Genomic DNA, 23,763 nt, shown 5'->3' on the forward strand with positions numbered 1-23,763 from the left:
ATGAAGGAACTACCTCAATGGCACGGATGTGAAGTTGTTTCCAGTAACTTGTGTAGTCCTGTTTGCCCCCACGTTAGTGACCACTGATGCTAAGGTAAATGCACTCAGAATTCTGCTAACAACACAATTCATTGACTTTTCAATTGGATTCCTTTGAACCAAAGACGACCTCCATCAGCCCCACCAATGAGAGACTAAACATCCATCCTCCCTCCATCTACTTGGCTGCTTCCACTAACTTTGCGCACGTTAGTAACACTTGGTTAGTAACACTGTGTGTATGGTTGTATTTAATCCCGTAGACCAAACACCACTGACCTTATTATAGGTGCTTAAATGAAAATGCATCCAAAAACCCTCTTGAAAGTTGAACAGTGCTAACTTATTCATGGCTTTCAGGTCCTGCACAGCTCTATTTGTCTCTTTTGGTCCCCGGATTCATCTGTGGATGTTTAATTTAGATTTGACTGAGTTTCACCTCTGGATTTTGTTGATTGGACTTTCCAGTTTGTGCTTCCTTTGTGTTTTTGACTCATTAATTTGCTAGTCCGGGTTTGTGTTCTGAAATTCAGTGCAGCTTCAGCTCTCCCTCGTTTCATTTGGCACCCCTGAACTTCCCCTGTCCGTCCTCAAGTCTACCTTTGGGTCCAGTTTCCCTCTCGTGTGTGACAAAAAATAGGGATGAAACAAACCCTGGAAGCAATTTGGTGACACACAAGGGTAAAAACAACTTTCAAAATAAAACGATAAAGAACCAATAAAGAAACCCAAAACTGAAAGTCAACAGTTAAAGTTTTCTAACACCGAGCCGATACCAACTTATTACAATCACTCTGTCATAATAAAAGTGGATGAAAGGCTTGTAATACTCATCGTTAAACTCCAAAAATGCTGCAGTAGCGATGAGAAGTCTGTTCATTAAAATGAACATCTTAGCATCAGCACATCACCGCAGCTGATCGTCAGTTTGATTGATGATCGCAAAGTCACCTCTCTCTCTCTCTCTCTCTCTCTCTCTCTCTCTCTCTCACCCCCCCCTTGTCCAGAGGATAAGTGCTTTCACAATAAGTCTCTCCATTAGCAGCCAGCTCACACCTGACGCTCTGGCACCACCCGCTGTTTCTGTCAATCACAACAATCACTGCGCTGGATGAATTAGGCGAACCAATTAAGTGCTCAGTTGATTAAAAGATGAGCTGCTTTAATAATGTACAACCTCTTGTTTTCTGACATCCATTTGAGTCACATGCAGCTCGCTCTCCTCCCCTCAGCTGTCCCGTCGTATCCGTCAGAGCGACTCACGGTGAGCTGCCGTCATCTGGGTGACTGTGACACATGTGACTGGGTTCGGGATGACCTGTGCACTCTTTGGCTTGTTATGGCAGCAAATTTGCTTAACCCAATAAAAGTGAAGCCAGGTTGCATCCTGACTCACCCACTGGGTGCAAAAGTTCAACTGCTGTTGAGTCACCGTGAGTGGAACCAAGTAGTTTGGGCCGTTTCCTTCATGTTTGGGGAGGAATCATGCATCATCACGTTGTTTTGTAAGCCCACCAACTGCATAGAAGACGACTATGTTTGATATTTACCGTCCGTGGTTCAGATAAACCTAAAAAGAGTGCTTATTATCGACTTGATGGCTACACGAGCTGTATGTTATCATGCTGGGAGGCTGAGAGTTAAGCTCAACATGTTTTGTTTTTTTGTTCTTATTTCACTGAGAAGATCTCTAAGATAGTTATTTTATTCTAACCTCTGTCTGTCTGGCTGCACACTTGTTTGTATGCTTGTTTGCAAAGCCAGGAAATACATCTTCTTCCAAACTTTTTTAATTGCTGAGGCTCACATTTCCTACGCCCCCATACACACAGCTTCAGCATATGAAGAGATTCCAGAACAGTTGCTCGGTTATGATTGGACAGCCTCTGGAAGGAGGAGGAGGAGGAGGAGGAGGAGGAAGAGGAAGAGAGCAAATGATGAACAGCAAATGTGTTTATCCCAAAGCAGAGAAGCAACGTGACTCGCATAATCCCTCTTTCGTGTGTGAGTCCAGCTGAAATAAGAGACACACCCAATGTGAGAGGAAGTGTGATAAAAAACCAAAATCTGATGTAACTGAACATTTGATGAATCCGTATTGAATCAGGAGCAACATATGGGCAACAATTACTGTATACAGTGAGAGCAGCAGGTCTATGAATATTTAGGCTGAAGACGCCAACAGAGAAGTGGAAGAGTGAACCGGGATGAAGGAGCCTAACAGCTGTCCCACAGACAGGAGGGAGGTCCCCGTCACGTTTATTTTACCCCGACTCATTTAAAACTGGGTGTCTGCCGATACCGAGTCGTCCAAAAGTTGTAATTCTCTTGATAATCGTTGCAGAGGGGGTCGTTTCAACCGCGCTGTGTACGAGTGTATACATTTGAATTACTGCGTGTTCAGGAAAGCTCCATGCATTGCAGTTCACTGATGTTTTTTCAGCAAACTCTGCAGAGCTGCTAGGCGCGGTTAGCCCTCTGCTAACATGCACATGGATCAGTTATTTAATCCTGCAGCTCTTACAGACTCCCCAAATGTTATCGGATCAAATTGATCCGAGTGTGATAGTCAAACGATTTTGGTCGAGGTGTGTTTGACACTGTGTTAGAGCAGATAAGGCCACAGCGAGGATGACGACGTCTGTCTAGCCCTCTGCTCAAAGAAGATGAATCATTCACTCGCGCAGCTCTTGTGAATAACCAAAGGTTTTCACACCAAAGAATGGCCGTGACACAAGTCATTCCCATCAATTGTGCAACACTCAACAGAATTGATATTTAAAGCACTACAACTTTAAATCAGATGATCCAAACCCTAATCTGCAAAAATAACTTGATTGGCCACGTTTCCGATCTTTGAGATTGGACATATAACTGGATAAGTGAAGGGTTTTAAAAAACCCTGGACGGAACTTAATCTAAAAGCCTCTGAAATATCAACTTTTGCCATTTGACTCAAAATATAGTGATGCAAAGCTGATGATCAAGTGAAGAACGAAGCAAAGAAAGGAACTGATTAAACTGGTAGACTATAGCCTCTCATTTCAAATGTTTCAGAGGAATACCGTGATAATGAAGTGACACCCGTCCCTAAACAGAAAGATCCACATGTCAGGTTGCTGAATTGCAGTAATAGTCGACGTTGTAGGTTTGTGGTTCCTGATGCACCACCTGACACTTTATGGAGGTGGCCATCTGGGAAATCACTTAGCTTTCCAGCTGGGAAAATCTGTGAGAGGAAACATGAATAAGAAACACTCTTCACCCCCTCATTAACGACTGCAGACGCTCCTTCAGCAGAGGAGTTGCTTAGTAGCAGAACAAGAGGCTGCTGCTAGAGCTGGGTGCAGGCACAGCTTTGTGAACCCTCCTGCTTCTGCATCAACATGACCTCAAACATGTTCGCACACGCATGTCCTAACACTAGACGAAACATGAACCGTTCCTCTCTTTGTTGCCCCTCTTTCAAACCAGAAACTCCAGCTGAGTGTTCCCATGTACCAGCTTGGAGAGATTTCAGCCCGTGTCTCCTTTTCAGAACAGATTCCATGAGGGGATATTGGTTCAGCTTTTGTGGACGGAGCCCCGGCTTCAGGTCCTTTCACTGCATTTCTACAGGATTATGGTCAGGAGTTTGAGTCGGCCATTAAATAAACATTGAATTTCTTCGGTTTCAAACCACTCCTGGGCAGAGCGGCCGGTATTTTTAGAGCCTGCGTCTTGCTGTGTGATCAAGTTTCTTTCAAGCTTCAGTTCACTGATCAATACTTTGATATACATTTGGTAAAACCTGCTCGTTTTCATCGCTCCATCAATGATGACATGCTGAACAGTACTTGGAAGGTTCCCCCGATAGCCTTCTTTCTGTCCTAAAACACGTATAATTAATAAAATTAATGTTCCATTTAGGCAGGCCAGGACCCTGGTGATGTGCACGCCGGTTTCACCAGAGGGGCTTTGACACCTAATGGAATGGGACCGTCATTAATTCCATTAATTACACCTGTGTTTACGCTGCTATGACACGTCAGACCGACCGCTGCGGAATGGGTCTATTGATCCAAACATCTGAGTCAAATTCCACCGTCACATGAATTGATGATCCACACACAAGTATGAAAGATTGGATCATTTCCTTAGAGCATCAATAAACAAGTTTAATGGCTTTGTCTCATCTTTAATTGCATGTCTGTCGAGTACAAGCATGAAACTGTGGTCACAGTTTTAGTTAATGCAGAAGATTCACAACGTTTGTGTGACTGTCTGCTTGATTAAGTAATAGCTGTATAGACTATAATAATTCTCCCTATGCATTCAGGCCGCACTACAAAAGGGCCAGCTCACTGTATGGTGGATATCGCAGAGCAGAAGTGCTGAAACTTTTTACACTGGAGTGCCAAGACTGAAGCTTCACGGTGGGCTGCTTGCTGGAAGCCAAAAGCAAACACACTGAGTTGATAAAATGTAAAATGGGCTTTAAGATCTCAAGTATTATAGTAGTTGAATAGCAACTTAACACTGCATATTTTGTTGAATGTATGAAGGAACATTTTTAACGTGCTTCTATGACATGGCAGATAAATGTTTCGAGTGCAGGACACTCTGAACACATTGGAACATCAATAATAGATTTTTTTTTTAAATTAAAAAAAAAGTTTTCTTTTCTCCTTTAGCCTTTTTCATGATGTGGACCAAATTGAACCTTATTGCTGGCCAACTTTGACCCACAGGCCCTACTTTGGTCAGCCCTGATATAGCAAGTGAAGTCTGACACAGGCAGTGTTGCCAGAGATAAAACTTCCAACCCAGAGAGGACTGATGTTGAAAGCCTTTTGCGCCACAATCTCAACTCCGTAATTTCATGAGCAGTTCATGTGATTGATGGCAGGATATATTATAAAATCCTCAGGGAGCTGCATAGCAGTCACAAAAAGAAAAACCCACACACAGTAGTATGTCAGGGAGGCTGCTGCTGCTGCTGCTGCTGCTGCTGCTGCTGCTGCTGCTGCTGCTGCTGCTGCTGCTGCTGCTGCTGCTGCTGCTGCTGCTGCTGCTGCTGCTGCTGCTGCTGCACTACACCCATTTTAACACATCTGTAAATCTTTGTTACACATTTGGAAACTGGGTGTAGAAGTGCAGCATGAACAGGTTCAGAAACATGACTGCAGTCAACATACAGGGCTATTCTCTGTCCACAGATGTCCAGAACTCAGGGGGGCAGAGAACCCAACTTACTGGCCTCAAGCTATCTGACCACACACACACACTCACACTCACACTCACACACACACACACACTCTGCTGGAACTGCAGGAGTAGACGGTGCCATGTTGCCATGGAGACGAGGAGTGATGTCACAGCACTTACCCCAAAAAAGAGGGCAGCAGGAATGTTGATTATTCTCAAAGATGTCCGTACACACCATTCTGGCTCTCATCGCTGTAAGAAAATGCAGAGTGCCAGATAGTTCCTCCATTTGCAGTCGGCTCACATTGTGACGTGTCCGCTGCTGCTCTGATGGATCGTGCTGAGAGGCTCGAGCAATCAGCCCCTACACTTGGAGGGCCATTCCAGCTGAGACCCTAGAGATGTGCCACGTTGTGCCAAACAACAAGGTCCATTCCCGATTAAGGCCTGTAAAGTACACAAACTCTCGCAGATATATTTTTCCTTCAACAACGGCAATCAGCTAGCAGCTTCCCATTGAAACAGGATCACAGCGTGGTGTCACCCGTGGGCGAGAATTCAGTCACACACACATGCACATGCAGAGACATGAAACCACGTAAGCGTTCAGTACACAAACATACGCACACAGTGGGCTTGCCCTGCAGGCATCGCTGGCATTTGGATGGCTTTGGCACAATGAGAGCACAATGAAGACCAGTAGCAGGCGGTGTGTGCCACAGCGAGCATCTCAGGGGTCAGACTCGGGGTATTCACTTGGGAAGAGAGAGTATATTAGGGAGGATAAAGTAAGCAAAAGAGAGATGATTCCTGTTTGTATTTCCATGATGGCGCAGACAGATGGAGGGAGAGAGAGACAGAGAGGAAGAAGGAGAGAGAGAGAGACAGAGAGGAAGACGGAGAGAGAGAGAGACAGAGAGAGACACACACACACAATGGCAGCTAATAGCCAGTGTTTTTGCTGCCAACTCAATAGGCAGACGACTGTAATTGCCTGCCTAATCTGGGCTGTGGAGAGGCCAGGTGTACTGATGGCAACTCAGCAAATACACGTCTCCTCCGTTGGCTAATGGATGCGTGCTACACCCCTCCTACCTCGCTACTGTCACTTCACCGTTTCACTGCAGGGAGCCAAGGAAACATTTAGAAAAGTAGAGAATATGTACGTATGTGTAAGTGTGTGTGTGTGTGTGTGTGTGTGTGTGTGAGTGGGGGGGGGGGATATGTCAACTCTTGACACCTGGCTGCCTCTGTCGAGACACTGTGTGAATACCAATCAGCAAATGTATGAGAGTGAAATGAGTGTCCGCTGTCATTGTCTCTGCAGGGATCTTTTTTCTTTTTTTTTTCTTTTGCTGCTCCTTTGGTGCCTGACAGTATCGCCAAGACACGACTGGAACGGAACAGCAGCAGAATGCCTACACCGTCTTGTGCAAAAAATAGATAAGAACTAACTGATGAACAGCTGTACAAGGGAAGGAACTGCATCTGTTGCCATGCAGCCATAAACCAGTATCGTGTTTGTAGTACAGTCCAACGGAGCTTCCGACTAGATAGCAGTTAACCGGGCCTTTGAGTGGACCAGTTTGGTTCTCTTCTCTCTCATCTCCTTTGTTCCCAGACATGCTTGGCTGCTGTTTCAGTGTAAAACAGTTCTGATAGACCCTCTGTCCACTACACTGACCAGCATCTAACAACAGACAGACAAAGTTAGCAACCAGCTGGAGGTGACAGTAAAGCGTCTGGGGAGCTGCTGGAGACAAAACAGAACAGAGAGGGGAGTGAACAGCACAGCTTTCCAGTCGAATGCTGCTGCGTGTCTGCCGGATGTGTTGGCGAGCGAGTATTTGCTGATGATGTTGTCACATCAGTGTGAAAGTTGCCGATGTGGTCCTCATGTCAGTGCTTGTTCCCTGCAGCGAGGAGAGCATTCTGTGACAGTGTGCCTCGCACAAGATTTTCAGGCTGGTTTCCTCATGTTCATAGAGCCTCATCTGGGCTAAAGGCCACCAAAGGTTCTTGTATTTTGTGATTAACTGTTTGTGATGCGTGTTTCGTCCGTCTGGATCAGCTGGATTCATCTATAACTGCACTGTATTTGCTGTCACTCAAGCATCAAACCTTTGACGATGGTGGAATTTGTCACCTCATGGGAATTTTGTCCATGTGGGTCAGGGTAGGCACAGGGGTCAGCACTGCTGCCTCAAAGGAAGAAGGTCCTGAGGTCCATTGCACTGTTAAGACGCTTTGGATTGACAATTTTAAAGCGTCTCAGATTTTGTCCCTGATTGAGGGTTAAATGTAGTGAGAAGTAGAAGAAATGGTGCAGCCTCCGCACTGACACTGGCGCTGGAGGGTGGAGCTCTCAGACTATCAGACGATTTACATTACAACCCTCACCTGAGGTGACAAGCTTTGGGTTGTAATTATGGCTGGTCGTCTCCTCGCTGACAGTCAGACTCATTGACATTCCACACCACGGCTGCCTAAATCACCTTCCTATATCTCTCATTGGTCCTTCACTGATACCCTTCCCTCCCATTGGAAGTCACCTCAAACATGTTAGTCAAAGTTGAAGTGAGTTTGGCTCGACTGCTTCTTCATGCTACAGCGACTCACTGTCTCCTCTTGAGGTGCACTGTGGTATTACAAGACCAAAAAAAAAAAAAAAAAAAGAGCAGCTCTTTCTGGTTTGCAAGCTTACAAAAGGCATCTTTAAGGACAAGAAGAGTTGCACCACCGAGATAGCAGTTGGATTGTTACTTCCCATCCAGATGGAAATGTGGTGTAAAGAAATATAACTGGACCGTGTTTCGTTTCCTGGAGATTGCTTGTGATTTCATCACTATGAAACATCAGTGTGCCTTGACTTCATTCCGGCTGCAGCATTGTTTGGGCAGAATGACAGTGATTTGAAAATCATCAGGGAAGCATGACGCAGTTTCATCATTGCTGAGAAGATTTCCACTCCTCCACTGGCTGGCTGTAAACTATTTTTGGGAGCCGTGGTGCAAAATACTCGTGAAGTCTGCTGACGGTTTGATCCAGAAAAATAAATGAGCACGTGCACACATCACCATCGGAGCCGGTGCGATTTGCTTTCTCCCTCCAACCTGCGAGGATACAAATTTCCAAACTTAAAACACACGCTCACAGTCATTTTCATATATGCTCCCATTCATTTACTTGAGCTTAAACACTTGCTAAACTCGACCACTGACCCACAAATGTGTAGCATCCTTTTGTCCCTCCCTGCGCACGCGCACACACGCACACACACACACACACACTGTCTCCAATTAAACATCTTTAGTCTTGTGTCCCTGAAAGTGGCCCAAGTCCTTGCGTTCCTACACACAGACATTTACTTAAATCACTTTTGGGGTAATTACACAGACTTATATTCATTTAGAGACTTACCCCAAATAGCAGTTGCCTATAATCCAATTCTAACCCTAATACACACACACACACACACACACACACACACACACACACACACACACACATACACACACACACACACACTCAAGTATTCACACACACACTGCAAATGCGTTTTGCAATTTGGCAGCTTGCGCTTCTTTTATTATTCACAGTTGTCTTCCAGTCTGCCTTTAAAATGTCATTTGAACAAAGGTAAAATAATTATTGGGTCATATTTTGGTACACGGAGGACAACAGAGCTCCAGCCTATCACCTTTGGACGAACTCTGTCGTAAATGCAATGAGTTACATGAGGATGCGGCTGGGATTAAGTCGCTGGAGGAGGAGGGCAGGGAAGTGAAAAGCTGTCAAGAGTGACGCAAATGTTGGTGCCGACGAGATCAACTGGAACTGTTTGGATGACGACTCTGGCGAGAATCCCCCAGAAATGATGAAAATTAATTGGCATTATCACAGCGGGAATATAACTTTGGTGGTTTGGATGCCAATGCTGATGGTGAGGATGAAGGCATTTAAGAAGGTTACTGCAGTCAATTTGTACAATTGCATTTGCAGGTGTTGAGTATTGCTCGAATTGCTTGATGAGGCGTGTACCTCGGTCATTTACTGTTCTATCACTGGTTCTACAGCAGAAAATATTTTGGGGGCCCAGAAGTATTTTCAGGAACTTCCCAGGGACAAAATTCAGTCATACTTCTAGGAGAAGAGACGTAGTGTTGAAGGGAAACCTGATTCTGTCCAAAAGGGGAAAAACTCACAGACAGTACTGCAGTGGTGAGCTCATCAGATGGTTTCAGAATAACCGAAGTTTAAATGTGAGAAGGGGGTTTGTGCAGTACAGGAGTGTCTATTTACAGGTGTATTACCCAAATGTTGTGCGATTTTTTTACCTCAGACGAGGAGGCAATGTGATCACCGGCGTTGGTTCGTCTGCCTGTCTGTTAGCAGAGTAACTCAAAAAGATATGAATGGGTTCTGGTTGAATTTGGTAGGACCCACGTTGAAGGACAATCGATTTGAGTTTTGCTATGATCTGGGTGTGGTGATGATGTCATCTTGCCGCGATGGAGCTATATCCTCTCCTTGTAGTCTCATTAAGAGCATTTAGAGTATTATTTTTTGCGTTCTTTAAACCCGTCCCACCTCTGCAAGTCTATTTTGTTATTAATTCATCTGCTCAAAGCAGAAAAAATTGTGTCACAAACAAAACGATCATTTAACTACATCAGATTCATTATCCTAATCTCTCCTAGTTGACTCTTCAGATGTTTTCAGACCACAAATGAATGCAAAGGAAGGTTCTTTTCATTGCTGGTTGGTTCCTCGGTTGTGTGTCTGTAGCTTGATAGAACTTGGATGTATTTGGCTGATTGATTTTTGGCCGCCAGATGCTTTTCAGCTCTTCATTGCATTGTTCATGTTTGCCATTGCTTGATTACATGTAATGTCCTCACTGCTGCCTGCCATGATGGTTTTTACTCAAGTACAAGAGTCCAATCCCAGTTGTTAGCCAATGTTGCCGCTAATAGCTACCGCTTATATCCGCATGGTCCTTTCATACCAGCTGTGTCTGTGGCTGAGACTCGGTTTCATTGTCATTGCAACTTGGATGCTCATTCGCTTCCCCTCCATTCCTTCCACGCCACATCTCCCTCAGTTGACCATTTCCTCTTACCCCGCCTGCTGACTTTCTAGAGCCCCATATCAGTCCCTCCTCTGTTTTTCTCTTTCTTAGTTCCCCCCAACCTGACAGTCCCTCGGGGCAAGTCCCCCCTGGTGGCCCGCGAGGGTGAAACAGTGGAGCTGGAGTGCCTTGTTTCAGGGAAGCCCAAGCCCATCATCCTGTGGTCTCGAGCAGATAAGGAGGCGCCCATGCCGGACGGCAGCATGCAGATGGAGAGCTACGACGGCGTGCTGCGTATAGTTAATGTATCCAGGGAGATGACTGGCTCGTACCGCTGCCAGACCAGTCAGTATAACGGCTTCAACGTGAAGCCCCGGGAGGCTGTGGTGGAGCTGATCATTCAATGTGAGTAGACTGTGTTTGTATCTGCAAGCTTTTAACTTGTACCACTGACATATTATATGTATGATGTGTCAATTATCTGCTGATTTTCATTTGTGTGCAGTGTAATTAATCTTTATCTGCTCTCCTTAAATGTGACCAAAAAAGAACATTCTTTCATTACTTTGCTTCCACGCCCATCCGATTTCCTTCTGAAGGCTGTGAAATTAGTGCGGTCCCCTGGTGCCCTCCGTCAGGTCTGAGAAGCAACAGCTCCGGCTCCACCTCTTACTCTAAGGGGCAGACTTTATCTGCTCAGCGTGAACCAAGCAGAACTAATATTAACAGAGGCGCAAAGCTCTAGATATGATGTCCACACGTGTTAGGGTCCGTCTGTGCATTTGTCTCCATGCACAAATGTCAGAAAAGACCCCCCGCTAGGTCCTCAGGCTTTAGACCCCCGCTACTACCGCTCATTGAGAAACCTCTTCCTCTCCTTAAGATGTGACATTCAAAGATGGCTTAGCGGCTAATTAGCAAGTGGCTAATTTATTCCCACTAGTATTCATTTTGTATTCATTTATGGAGATTTGAATGGGATATTTCAAATGAACGTCAGGGATTCAAATCAGTGTCACTCATTCAAGGGCTGGGGATCCTTTTCTGCAAGGGGAGGGAAAAAAAAAACGAACGGAAGATGAATAGGAAGGAAATGAAAACGATCCGTGTGTGATGCTGAGCATTCTCTGGCAAGTGATTACAGGAAATGGAAAAACTCTTCCCTATAGCTACATTCGCATTGTTTTCCATGTGGCCTACTTAGTTAATCCGTACAGTTTCCCATCTCACTTTACCCTAATCTAGAAGAAACCTGTGCAGCCACATGTCACTCCTGAACTACTGTGAAATGTGTTGAATTGAACATTCTCCATGCTGCATATCTCATTACCTCCGTCAAGGAGGTTCTGTGGTCACGGCTCTGTATTTGTTTGTCTGTCAGCAGGATAGCGTAAAAACTACCAGGTTGATTTTCTCGAAATTAGCCGGCGGGTTGGAGCGTCAGCCCTGGAAGAGCAGTATTGTTCCCTGGAAGTGTCCGTTAGCTTCTCAGGAAGCGTCACGTGACCTTCAGCTGAGGTCTGCACGAGTGGATTACTGCAGATATCCAAAAACTTTTAAAGCCAGTAAAATGTTAACAATAGAACAGTGTGATGGTCGTAGCTCAGCCTGGATTTGGATTCGCAGTGAACCTGGCACACCCACTACCAATAGTTTGTTTGAAGAGGAACAAGAGCAGCCCCTGTTTGGTTCTCCCAGACAAGGATTAGCACATAATTTGGGAGTTTTATTGTACTCTTTGCAATGGCGTTCACGTTTCAGCATAGCTGTTACCCACTGTGCTGTGTTAAGAGAATTAATTAGATTTGATGTGCTTTGAAGAGGACTGTGATGAATTTTGTGGAATTGATTATAACTATGCAGTGATGACAGCCCACATCAAACGTTTGTGTCTTTGCTGTGCACCAATGCAGACACCACAGAGTAAACAAAGGATTTAGACTCCCAGGATGTCCTTCTGCTGGGGGTTGTATCCTCATGCAAGGATGGTGTGGTCACATAGAAAGTTGAGAGTCCTCTCACGGTTACCCAAGCATCCTCTTGCTGAGCATTTGACTGCGACCTATAATTTATCACCTCTATTCATATTAAAATCCTGACCTTATTTCGCAGTGAAATCTCCATACACCCCGGCCTTATTTGTTTAAGATGTTTCCTGTACAAAGCGCAAAGTTTACTACACCACGCTGCAACGGGTCACAGTGGTCCTGCCTAGACTTCAGAGCAGCGGAGGCACGCTCTGTTTTCTGTCGACCAGTTTTCTCAGGGCAACACAGTCAGACCTGAGAAAGAAGAGCTAATAAGTTCTAACTGTCCTCACGCGCGTCAGTCAACAGCAGCAATTATTCAGCGTTTATGATTTTCTTTCATGTTTCCAACCTAACGTGGCAGTTTTATCTTTTATCTCACTGAGAAGGATGACACATTAAAAGATTTTTTTGTATAGCATCGAAAGTTGTACCTCTCTTTAAAGATTGAAATAAAATGTCCTCGAGCTACGAAAAAAGTCAGTGAGCCGCAATCCTACAGTGAGTGTAGGAACGCAACAGTAGGATGTTTGCTTTTGAGCAGGGCGCCCGTGAAACACTTCAAATGTAAGTCGGACTCAGTGGAGCCACAACGAACGTGAACACATCGTAATCGCATCTAGCGGACAAACTTAGTATCGTATCGAAGGAAGGAAGCCACGATGGCGTCTACAGAGTCTTCTCAAATTTTGCGATGAGGTAGATGAGAAAAAAAATAGTAGAAGGTCACAAGGGCCCATCCCTCTGCCAAGGTCACTCTAGAAAATGCATTTTTTTGGCCGTTTTAAAGACATCAGTCCCCGAAAGGAATAAGGTCTTATGTGACTCTTTTTGGCAAACGTAGTCTGGTGCTTTGTACCAATTCGCACAAGGACGGAACGGTGCGACACAGCAAGGAGGTTCTGGGTTTGAATCTGCCAGCTGGCTGGGGCCTCTCTGTGCAGAGGATGCATGTTCACCCCGTGCCTGCGTGGGTTCTCTCAGTACGCCGGCTTCCTCCCAAAACCCACTCATTCAGTTTATTGGAAACTCCTGTGAGTTCTCCTCCTACCTGTGAATAGCTGTGTCTCTCTGTATGTTAATCCTGCGATGGACCGGCGACCTGTCCAGGGTTTATCCTGTCTGTCACGTGATGATGACTGGAATTGCATACAACCCACAAACACACACGCACGCACGCACGCGCACACACACACACACACACACACACACACACACACACACACACACACACACACACACACACACACACATCTCCAGGATGCTGGACAAGGTTGATGATGGATGGACCAATTTGCTCAACCTCTACTCCTACGTTTCCACCATTTCTCCAAGTTTTTCCTGCTGCCAACACTGTCCCTGGGATTTCTGGTGGTCCGAGTTGCTAAGCTATCAGGAAACGTGCACAAAGACTGACAGAATGAAGGCAGGTTACCAACAGGGGGTTCAGTCTGTAGCCTGATCAAAAACGGAGCATAGAAGAGCCTTTCAACCGTCTTAGTGTGAAAGAGTTCATAGATGATCTCAGGGGAAATGAAGAAGGGGACTTTTAGACCGAAATTTCAGCAGACCTCATCTTGCTACTGAATTAATACATTTGAAAAAGTGAAATCTGAAAAGAAAACCTTTTCATGCATCTGAGGAAGGTCCATAACCTTTGAATGATTATGTAGTGTTATTTAAATAATGGTGCCTCTTTTGCTCGACAGCGCCTGCTGTGCTCCAGTGCTTTCATCTGTTCGCCATCTTCTAAGTAGTACACTTGATGAGGAGCATTATCAGGGAGCTGGTATTGATAAATCAATCATTCTGCCATGTTCTGGCTTCAGTCAGTTCTGCTCTTTGGATTCTTCTAAATAGTTAGCATCAAAGTCTCCTTTTAAACAGCACAACCCGTCCTCCCATGAGCTGACTGGTTGCTTTGCCCCAATTTGATTGAAAATAGGAAACACATCAATTCATGCACTTGATTCTGATTTGTTCGCCAACTACACAGACCTCTGCTCATCTCTCTCACACTGAGATTGTATTTTGATAACACAATCCGGCCCTACTTTTGTTCTTTGCTCCATTTGCCTGTTGGTATGCCCCCTCCTCTCTGATTCTTGGCCTGTCTCATGGTGTGTAAGCACAAGCCAATCCCTCTGAGATGCTTTTCTCGCCTGCATTTCCAGGTCCCAGTATGAGCCACCCGCCTTTGGTGGTGAGCCATGTGCAAAGCCGCGTTTAGTAACTTGATCAAGGGACCGAGGTACAGTCCTCTGAAGCAAAGAGCATTAGAGGCGTGAAGGAACGACTCTGGCAAGTCAACAGCTTTGATATGTAAAAACCTGCATCTGTTGGCTGGCGGAGTCAACACCAGGAGGAGAGCTAGAGGGAATGAAAGACGTTTGCCTTCAGCGTCATCACTCTAATAGAATTGCAAACGCCAAATCCCAAGCTGTGACACCCTAATGTTCTTAGTCAAACTGACTTGGCATGGTCCAGGGGCTTGAGAGAGAGCGAGAGTGAAGAAACAGAGAGAAATAGCAGGAAGAGGGAGGTGGTCTCCTGTCCTAGATACCGCTGTCTGTCGGAGTTGTCAAGCTCTACTTTAGCACAGATGCACAGGGATCTGTTTTTATCTGAGCTTCCCTTCTGTTCCTCTTCACAACTTCCGTGACACCTGCATGATGCAACCTGTACGATTGTCCCCCTGAGCGAGCGAGCGAGCGAGCGTCTCCCTCTATCTGACGTACATCGCTGTGACACACCGGGATAAAGAGCCACTCTCCGAGCTGAAGTAATGAGCAGAATTATATGATTATTGTTTTTAATTAATATCTTCATCGGGACGGCCTGCAAAGCCGGCCCCTGAGGTCGGCTGTAATGTGAATCACATTAGATTGTTTCACATTAGCCTAACGCCAGCAAATTAATTTTTAGCGTTACAGCAGGGCTCCCCCACTGCATTTGCGTATGAAATTTTACGAACCTTTTTTTTTTTTTCCCTTCTCTTTTTTTTCTTGTGAAACAATGTTGAATTGATCAACCCCATCAAACCCACACCAGAAAAGGTCAGTGAATATGTAGGTTGTAAACAGAAGCCGGCACACAGCTCAGACAGAATAATTCATAACTTGGTCAATTACCGAGCGGGAGCCATCAGCGAATCACCGAGCCACTCCTCACACTTGAAGAGTCTATATTGATTATCATTAATTGTATGTTTAGGTTAATAAATTATCCTTAAGTTTAATAACAATATGGTAATGCAGATGGTGCTTAAATTCATTGTTTGATTGCGGCTGTGGCTTAAGGGAAGGAGGGAGCGCTGATGCGGAGCAGCGTCTCTCTACATTATTCAACACAGGGACTCATTATAGAAGACTTGAATCAGTGTTATCATTATATATTCTCTATATATTTGTTTGTCTCCCTAACGAACGTCACTTCCTCTGTCAAGATGTGACATTTGATGGTGATTCTTCTAAAAATTCAAGCGCTGAAGGCATGGCGGAGGGGATGACATGTAATAGGGCATTGGTCTGTCACATGTTAATTCAAAATGTGTCATCATGATACATAAATTCATCAAGCAGCAGCTTCAATATCACACCAGTATGCAGTGAGCCATGAAGGAAAATATTCTGCTGCTTTGAGGAACAAAAAGAGGGCGAACAAACAGTGTGGAAAGATCATACATGTGCAAATGCACCGGCTACTGCCTGTGGTACGGAACACGGATGTGGGCCCACAGGACATGGAAGAAAAATGAAAGCCATTTTGACTGAAGCTGAAGTTTATTGTAAGCCAGTCAAGCGCAGTTTTAGACATGCAGTTGCATCCATTCAGGTGCAAATCTCCCCATACACACTCGTGCCTTTTGCTCCCATTCACACAGTCTCTGCTCGGTTGTCCTCCCCGTAGATGCCGTTCTATGTGGGCCGTGGGGAAAAGGCCTCTGTGCTCCTAAATGTTGTTTTTCTCCACATTACCGTCAAGGTATCCACTAGTGACTGATGATGGATTACATCTCAGCCCATGCCCAGGGTTTTCCCCTAAGCCTGTGACTTACAACCACTCTGAGCCCCCCTTCCCTCCCCTCCTCGCCCTGGCTGCTACGCTAACCATGGCAAGCACTGCTCAGGGAATATCGCACAGGACCTTTTTGCTCCTTTCCTCTCATGTTTACAGGGTAGACTTTTCACGGGAGACACAGGGGGTGGGGGGTGGGGGGCGCATGTGCCCTTGTTTAAAGGATGTTTTGGTTATATAAGACGTTTGCTGGAGACCCAGACCCGTCATCATTTGTCTTTGTGTGTGAACGGAAATTCACTTACTGCAATTTGGTCCAGTGCCACTCAGGGAGGCTGTGGAGCTGGGCTGTGATTCACCTCGGCACTCAAACCTCTAATTTTAATGCGATACATAGAGATTCTGAGCCTTCTTTTGGAATCAGGGCTTAGATTGGATATTGGGTTTGGTTGAAATACCAGACAAGACCCATTTGAAGGAGAAACTGATTGTTGTTTCATTTAGCGGAGATGAAAGCCACCTTACTCTATACCGTTTGAACAGATGAAATAACTTTCTGTTTCTCTATTCCAAACCCTCAAAGAGGATTTCTGTTTGCTTTCCCTGTCATCCCTTGAGTTACAATTTGTTATTTTTCACATTTCAACCCGTCATTATCAGATCTAATGGTGTATCATTAATCACAGGAGCTGCCAAGTGCATTCCAGGTTTTGTGTTTTGGGTGATAATTAGCAAGAAGGGCAAGAAGGAAAATCCCTCTTTGGATTGTTATATATTGTTATATTGTTTTGCATTAAGTGTGCCGTTCTTGTTTGGCTTGAAGGACGTGCCCTGTTTTGCTTTTTGGGCTTTGGTGCGGTAGAAAACAAGTCGATTACTTGAAAAACACATGATCCACATTTAAAATGTGCATTATTTTGGATCTTCGAAGCAAAATTCTGGTATTTTTCATCCTGGGCACTACCTTTTTAGAAAATAAACTCATTAGTCATCCTCCTCAGAAGCGGACAAGACCACAGATACCTTTCTCTCCTCTGTATGTTTTTTTAAGGGAGCTGAGGCCCACACTGACCTGCTGAATGCTAGTTAGCTTAGCGAAGTGAATGGTAATGGATGGGCGGGTTAGCATACTATCAACTTGTCCACTCAGCTTCCAAAACGCCTCCTTGTTGTGTTATTGCTCAGGTCGATGGAGGTTCAGGACCTTTACTCGACCAGAACAACTTACCTTCATCCTTTTTTTAGCAGCCACTTTTTCTCATCAACGAACGTGTAGCTGACTGAAGTTTTGAGATGTTGCGTGAAATCTCTGCCCCCTCTCAGGAAAGTAGTTCTGGTTATGCATCAGATTCTAAAATTGCAGTATCTCATGATCTCAAATCATTTCCTATCTTATGTGATACATAACCCGCATGCAGGAAAAAAACTGGATTTGATGACTTTTGACACATGCTAACTTGCTTGAGCTAACAAGGAAGTCTCCAAGAAGACTAAGTCCTCATGTTCTCAAAATGTCGGAGAAGTTCAAATAATTTGACGTGAAAAAATTCCATCCTTATAAAACGTCGATCCCTGTAACACATTGGGAGGGGGGAAAAGTGAAAAACATTGTGATTTTTTATTCAAGTTTAAATGCAAAGAGTTTCTAAGTGTGCAACAAAACATTTGACAAATGTCTGTCAGCGAACTGGAGATAAAAAGGAAAAGTTGCATAATTTGCTGGTTGCAACTCCTTTTCAGAAACGTCCTCATTGGTCAGAAGAGTGATTCTGTATTTTTTTTATTTATTTATTTTTTTTTTTGCTGTTAAGGCCGCTGACCCTCACACAAGTAATGAACCACAATCAAAAAAGAAAACGGCAATTACTGTTATAGATGATCAAATTATATGCCGTAAATATTAACAGTTCATTTAATTGCATATCCTATCAAGTTTGGAAGGCTCACTAATTAGACTGTAGTACTACATGTGAATAATGTGGAAGATTATGTTGCAGATTACAGTTTCAATCAGGTAATCGGTGATCTGTAACTGATTACGTTTTGAAAGTAATATCGGCAGCCCTGGTTACAGCTACCTGCATCTACTCCGTCGGGAAATATGCAAATTACAGACAATTAAGGGGCTCCGCGTGGTCTTGCCTCTTCCTGTCAGTGTTCACGGTTGTTTTTTAAAGCCCTGCCGTGACTTTTGTCAAGCATCTGCATGAGCACGTCAAGCGCTAAGCTGCTTAAGATGGGAAATAATTCATAACCATTTCGCTTCTTACATGCATAAGCACTTACGCACATTTTGTCCTCGCTAAAAAAAAAAAAAAAGTGCATACATTTTGTCAACATGCATAAAGTCTAAGCAGTAAAATACAGGTTAAACTCTTTTTAAAAAAGATGACGCCGACTGCATGTTGAAGAGGGAGACTCTGGGTTACTGCAAGGTCATATTCAGCCCCAGACTTGACTCTGAGATGAGTGGCTAAATAATTCACTATGAGGTTGTCTGGGTGGGAGGAGGTGGGGCCCGGCAGATTCTCAAATAAGTTATTAAATTTCCATTTTGAAAGCTTGAGGTGCACTTCATCATCCTGTTACCAGTCTTTCATAAAGCGTGACTGATTTCCATCAGAGTTCTCTGCAAAGTTGATCTTCCCACAAAATCACCAGAACAATCATCATTTTTTTCACATGTCGTCGAGGATGCATGCAAGATATGTAAATGTCACCGCTGGCTTTCAATCATGTATCAAACTTTTCCTCTTAAATATTTCTTCCCTTGTAGTTGTTTTTGTTTTTGTTTTTTGTAGGGGAAGGGGAAGCATTACAGAGTTTCTGACAAAGAACCTAACTCACCTGACAACAGTCCATGAAAGGAGTGCCACAGACGGAATTAGAGGGACACGCAAACGTCAAATCCATTGAATGTTTTCAATTATTAATTGACTCAGATTCAGCTTGAGGCTTCTTAAAATTCGGAGGGTTTCTGCACAGTGTTCCAGGCAGCTGGTGGAGGAAAGTGCCTTCTTGCTGAAGTCAGTCTGAGCTTTAGGAAGCAGTCATGATAAGAGGGTCCTGGGACCGTAACCACGCGTGTGAAGCATCGGTGTCCACATGTGAAGAGCTGGATGATACATTTGTGGAAAACAGATCTGTGTAATCTAGAACTAGAACTATCTCAAACAAAACAGCAGGCAGGGGTGGAGCTCGGCCAGATCTGTGTAATAGTGTATGGAGAGATGTGGATTCTTCCGTGGACCTTGGCGGAGGTCTGCTCCCGAGATGGATCAGGAAGTCAGAGACAATCTAGTCTGACAGCAAGGACCCTCGCCTCAGCCCCCCTCTCCTCTCCCCTCCTCATCCATGGCCTTTATTTTTCCTCATCCTTCTATATTCTCTCGTTACTGACACACTTTTCTGTCTGTATGAAATGTCCCATCTCGTCTGAGCCTCTCTGTCCCCCTACTCAGACCCTCCGACGGTTGAACCAGTTTACATGGAGATGCGTCAGGGCCTGGGAAGGCCCGTGGTCATGACCTGCAGGGTGCTGCGAGCGCATCCCTCACGTGTGCTACGCTTCGAGTGGCTGCTGTCAAACCGTCTGCTCCACGCGGGAGCCTTTGATGCCCAAAGAGACGAGACGGAGTACACCATCCGCAGCCTGAATCGAGAAGGCTGGGGGGAGTACACCTGTAACGTCATCAACGAGGCCGGCGCTGGAAAATGCACCTTTCAAGTTACAGGTAACTTTGTCTCGTTATTCTTTTCAGTAGTTTTTGGAATCGACTACTAAGTTCCACTTGTCGCCAGGGGATACTTGTTAGTTTGATAATGTTTCAAGCTGAAAAAGTCGAAAAGTATCTGTAGGAGAGTCACCTGATGGATGTGTCATCATGGGGTACGACTGAGACGTAAGCTGGATGTCTCAGGTAAAAATGGCCTCATCCTCCAGCTAATGAGCCATGGGACCGTGGAAGACACGGACATCAAGAAACATAATAGTTTTTAAATTACAGTGTAGAGCTTTATGATTAAAAATACACCAGGCACATCCGTGACGTGTCACGTCAACCGAGCCACACCGGCTCCGTCTGAGCTGCACGCTGTGCCAGGCGTGTGTTCTGAGGAGTTTTCTGAAATGATCTTTTAAGCAGGATAATTAGAGTTCTCCCGCTGTTTCCATCGCCAGTGCTGATCACAGACATGATCAGCTCCTCTCCCAGGGTTTATCGATCGTTTTAAACTACAGGATCATGAATAGATTTGATTAATCTGCTGTATGAGCGGGGAAACACACACACACACACATATCTGTGCATCCTGTAAAACATGGATCTGTTGCGCGACTGTATGGTCATAATAGAAGCTCCAAATATAAGTGATCGCTACGAGTGACATGTATTATTGTTCTGTGCAATATTCTCCACATGCAGTAATTGGGTAGTATTCATCGTAGTTTTAGTTGTTTTGAATATAAAGTATAACAGTGTGCATTTTCTTTTTATGCATCTGGTGCTAATGTTCCCCTGGGTGTCTGCTCCAAGTGACATTTAGTTGTGCTTGTCACCATGACAGTAAAGTGTCTTATTCTGATCGTATAAATGATTACAAGCAACAACAAAAGCCCCCCCTCCACCCCGCATGGTACAGAAGGAACCAAGCAACAACAACCACCTCAGTGGCAGTTAGAAGCACTCTGGACCTACGAAGAGCGACCCTGTCACTAATAATTTAGCTTAGTGTATCAATAGCAACTGACATGAAAGCATTCAGACATGAGGTTTAAGGCCATCCATCCGTTAAGGGTGGGGGGGGGGGGGGGGCTGGAGCCTGTCCCAGCTGACATTGGGTGAGAGGCAGGGTTGCCAGTCTGTTGCAGGGCCATCAGGAGCAATTAGGGGCTCAGTATCTTGCTCAAGGATACTCAACATAGTCACTGGGGGAATTGAGGATTGAACCAGCAACCCTTTGGTTGCTAGACGGCCACTCTGCCTCTGAGCCACGCTGTCCCAAGGTTTAATCCATCCATCCATCATCCATCCATCCATCCATTTTCTTCCTCTTATCCTGTTAATGGTCGCGGGGGGTGGAGCCTATCCCAGCAGCTTTCAGGCGAGAGGCGGGGTTCACCCTGGACAGGTCACCAGTCCACCACAGGACCAACACATAGAGACAGACAACCATTCACACTCACAGTCACACCTACGGTCAATTTAGAGTATCAATCAGCCTCGTCCCCTCTTGATGTCTTTGGACTGTGGGAGGAAGCTGGAGTACCAGAGAGAACCCACGCAGGAACAGGGAGAACATGGAGACTCACACAGAAAGATACCGGCGCTCCAGCCGGGGCTGGAACCTGGAACCTTCTTGCAGTGAGGCGACAGTGCTGACCACTGCACCCCCCCCCAGGGTTTAATCATTTTCTTACAATTTTACTCTTTTTTTTAAAAAAAAGGGATTTAGATCAGAATATAAATTAACTGCTGCCCTCAACTAAGAGAAAATCCGAAGCTTGGCTTATTGCCGTGATGTGACAATTGCTGTTCGTGGGAGTGATTCAGAGAACAATTCATTATTTAAAGCTACGTCCGTGCTCCTCTTTCATGCTGCACATTATCGGTACACTTGATGGTGCTCTGCTTTGATTCCGTCAACACGCATCTTCAGCATACACACTCCAAACTGGTGATTAAGAGCTTTGAATCACACATAACGGGCCTCGTCACTCCGTTGGTTGATCGACGGTTAATTTCAAAAGCGAGTGAAAGAAGGCTTGTCAGTCTGAATAGAACACGTCAGTCACTTGAAATCACTTATTTCTCTGTGTTCACTCTGATAGTTTTCTTTTCTATTACATCTGTTTGTGTTCTTGTTTAATCAAGAACTCGAGGGTCCGTCGACTCCTCGCTGGCTGTAAGAGAAGCTAATGACCAAACTGGCCAGTTTCGATCTCAGGAAACAGGACGGGTGTTTGTCACTTTGATACGCCGCTACTCCTTGATTTCGCTCCACCTGGGTTTTTTTTTCCTCCAATTGTCAGCTTTCATTTTCATTTTTGTCCGTTTCTTTCCGTCTGTCTTTGTCATTTTGAACGTGTCTGGATTGCAAACAGGCCTCTGTCAGAACTCACTCCTCTCCACTGAAACAGGTAGAGCGAAGGGACAGAAGTAGACTCTACCTCCGCTCCCCTTCCTTCCCTTTCATCCTCTCGCCCTCCTTCACTCACTCTCTCACCGCCATTGCTCCATTCCTCCCACCCAGTGCTCCAGATTCCCACCATCTGGACTCAGAACTTGCCAAGGTGCCGAGGCTCTTTCCCTAACTCCCTGAGTGCAGAGGCTGGTTCCTCCCATCAGCAGTGTAATCTGGCGCCACAGTCCCTCAACTCCAGATCATGTAATCCTAAAGGTGCCATCCTGAAACCACAATATGTGATCATATTTGAGCAGCGGTTGCCAAACCTGGGGCCTGAGGGCTAAAATCGGCCTGCCGAATCCTTGGGCTGCTGACACTATTTTCTTTATCGGGACGTAAATACCCTTTTTGGGTATCTAGGATTTCTAATTATCAATGTTTCTGTCACACATCGATGCAGGACACGGATGTGCCACCCCAGTTTGTCGCACATTGAAGTTCCAGACTAATTCCTCACCTTAGAGTTCATTTACGTTCTCTTGGTTCTGGTTGTTCTAAAGAGATTCACCTGCTCTGGAATCACCGAGCTGCAATGAGATGGAAGCACTTTACAAAACTACTTTTTTTTTTAACTCACTGAAGCATGTTGCGTTATTAGTCAACCGTGTAAAAGTGTGTATGATATTTGACTTTAGCAACACTGTTTGCTTTTGGCACCGCGACCCACCAGAGCTTCAGCCTCGCACCCTTTGTGTCGGAGAGATTCCAGCTGTTCTCAGAGCTTCATTTAGAAGCGAAGTTCATTAAATATTTGTGAAGGCTCATCCAGTTTGGTGGTGTGTGGGTTTACTCACATCTCTGAGAGAAGATGGTAGATGTTCCTGCACATCTCTCTCTCCCGCCCCCTCTCTCTGTCTCTCCTGGATGTCCGCGGGGATGAGCGGTAAACATATCTGTCGGTAAATTTGAGTTTAATCCATTAAACTCATGCTGGCAGACGCAGACAAACAAGTTTGGGCAGCAGGCCATTCTAATACAAACACTGTCACGTCAGTATTACCCAGGGTGTTCGCGTGTGCACGAGTGCTCTTATACCATCGGGACATCTGGGGAAACGGCGAGCTTGCTCCGATTGGCGAAGTTGACCATTAAATGTAGCGGAGGGAGAGACCTCTCCGAGGGGTGTAACGTGTACCGCTGAGGTCTGGCTCGGGCCTTCTGTCGCGGGATCCCTCAGCCTTGTTTTGTTTCGGGGGTTTTTTAACAAATGTTGAAATCAAGCCATTTCCGTGGTTG

General features: G+C 45.1%; 1 protein-coding gene across 1 annotated transcript in view; it reads left to right on the top strand.

Annotated features, from left to right (window-relative positions):
* LOC147243181 (MAM domain-containing glycosylphosphatidylinositol anchor protein 2) overlaps nt 1–23,763 on the top strand; it is a 135,286-nt gene that overhangs the window by 58,609 nt on the left and 52,914 nt on the right. Inside the window, exons 9-10 of the mRNA XM_086189142.1 lie at nt 10,409–10,702; nt 19,803–20,075. Coding sequence (XP_086045268.1) covers nt 10,409–10,702; nt 19,803–20,075 — 567 coding nt within the window. The remainder of the gene's footprint in view (nt 1–10,408; nt 10,703–19,802; nt 20,076–23,763) is intronic.

The sequence above is a fragment of the Aulostomus chinensis genome, chromosome 20, assembly GCF_037954235.1.
Source record: "Aulostomus chinensis isolate RoL2024-O1b breed Wild chromosome 20, RoL_Achi_v1.0, whole genome shotgun sequence".
NCBI classification, from domain to species: domain Eukaryota; kingdom Metazoa; phylum Chordata; class Actinopteri; order Syngnathiformes; family Aulostomidae; genus Aulostomus; species Aulostomus chinensis.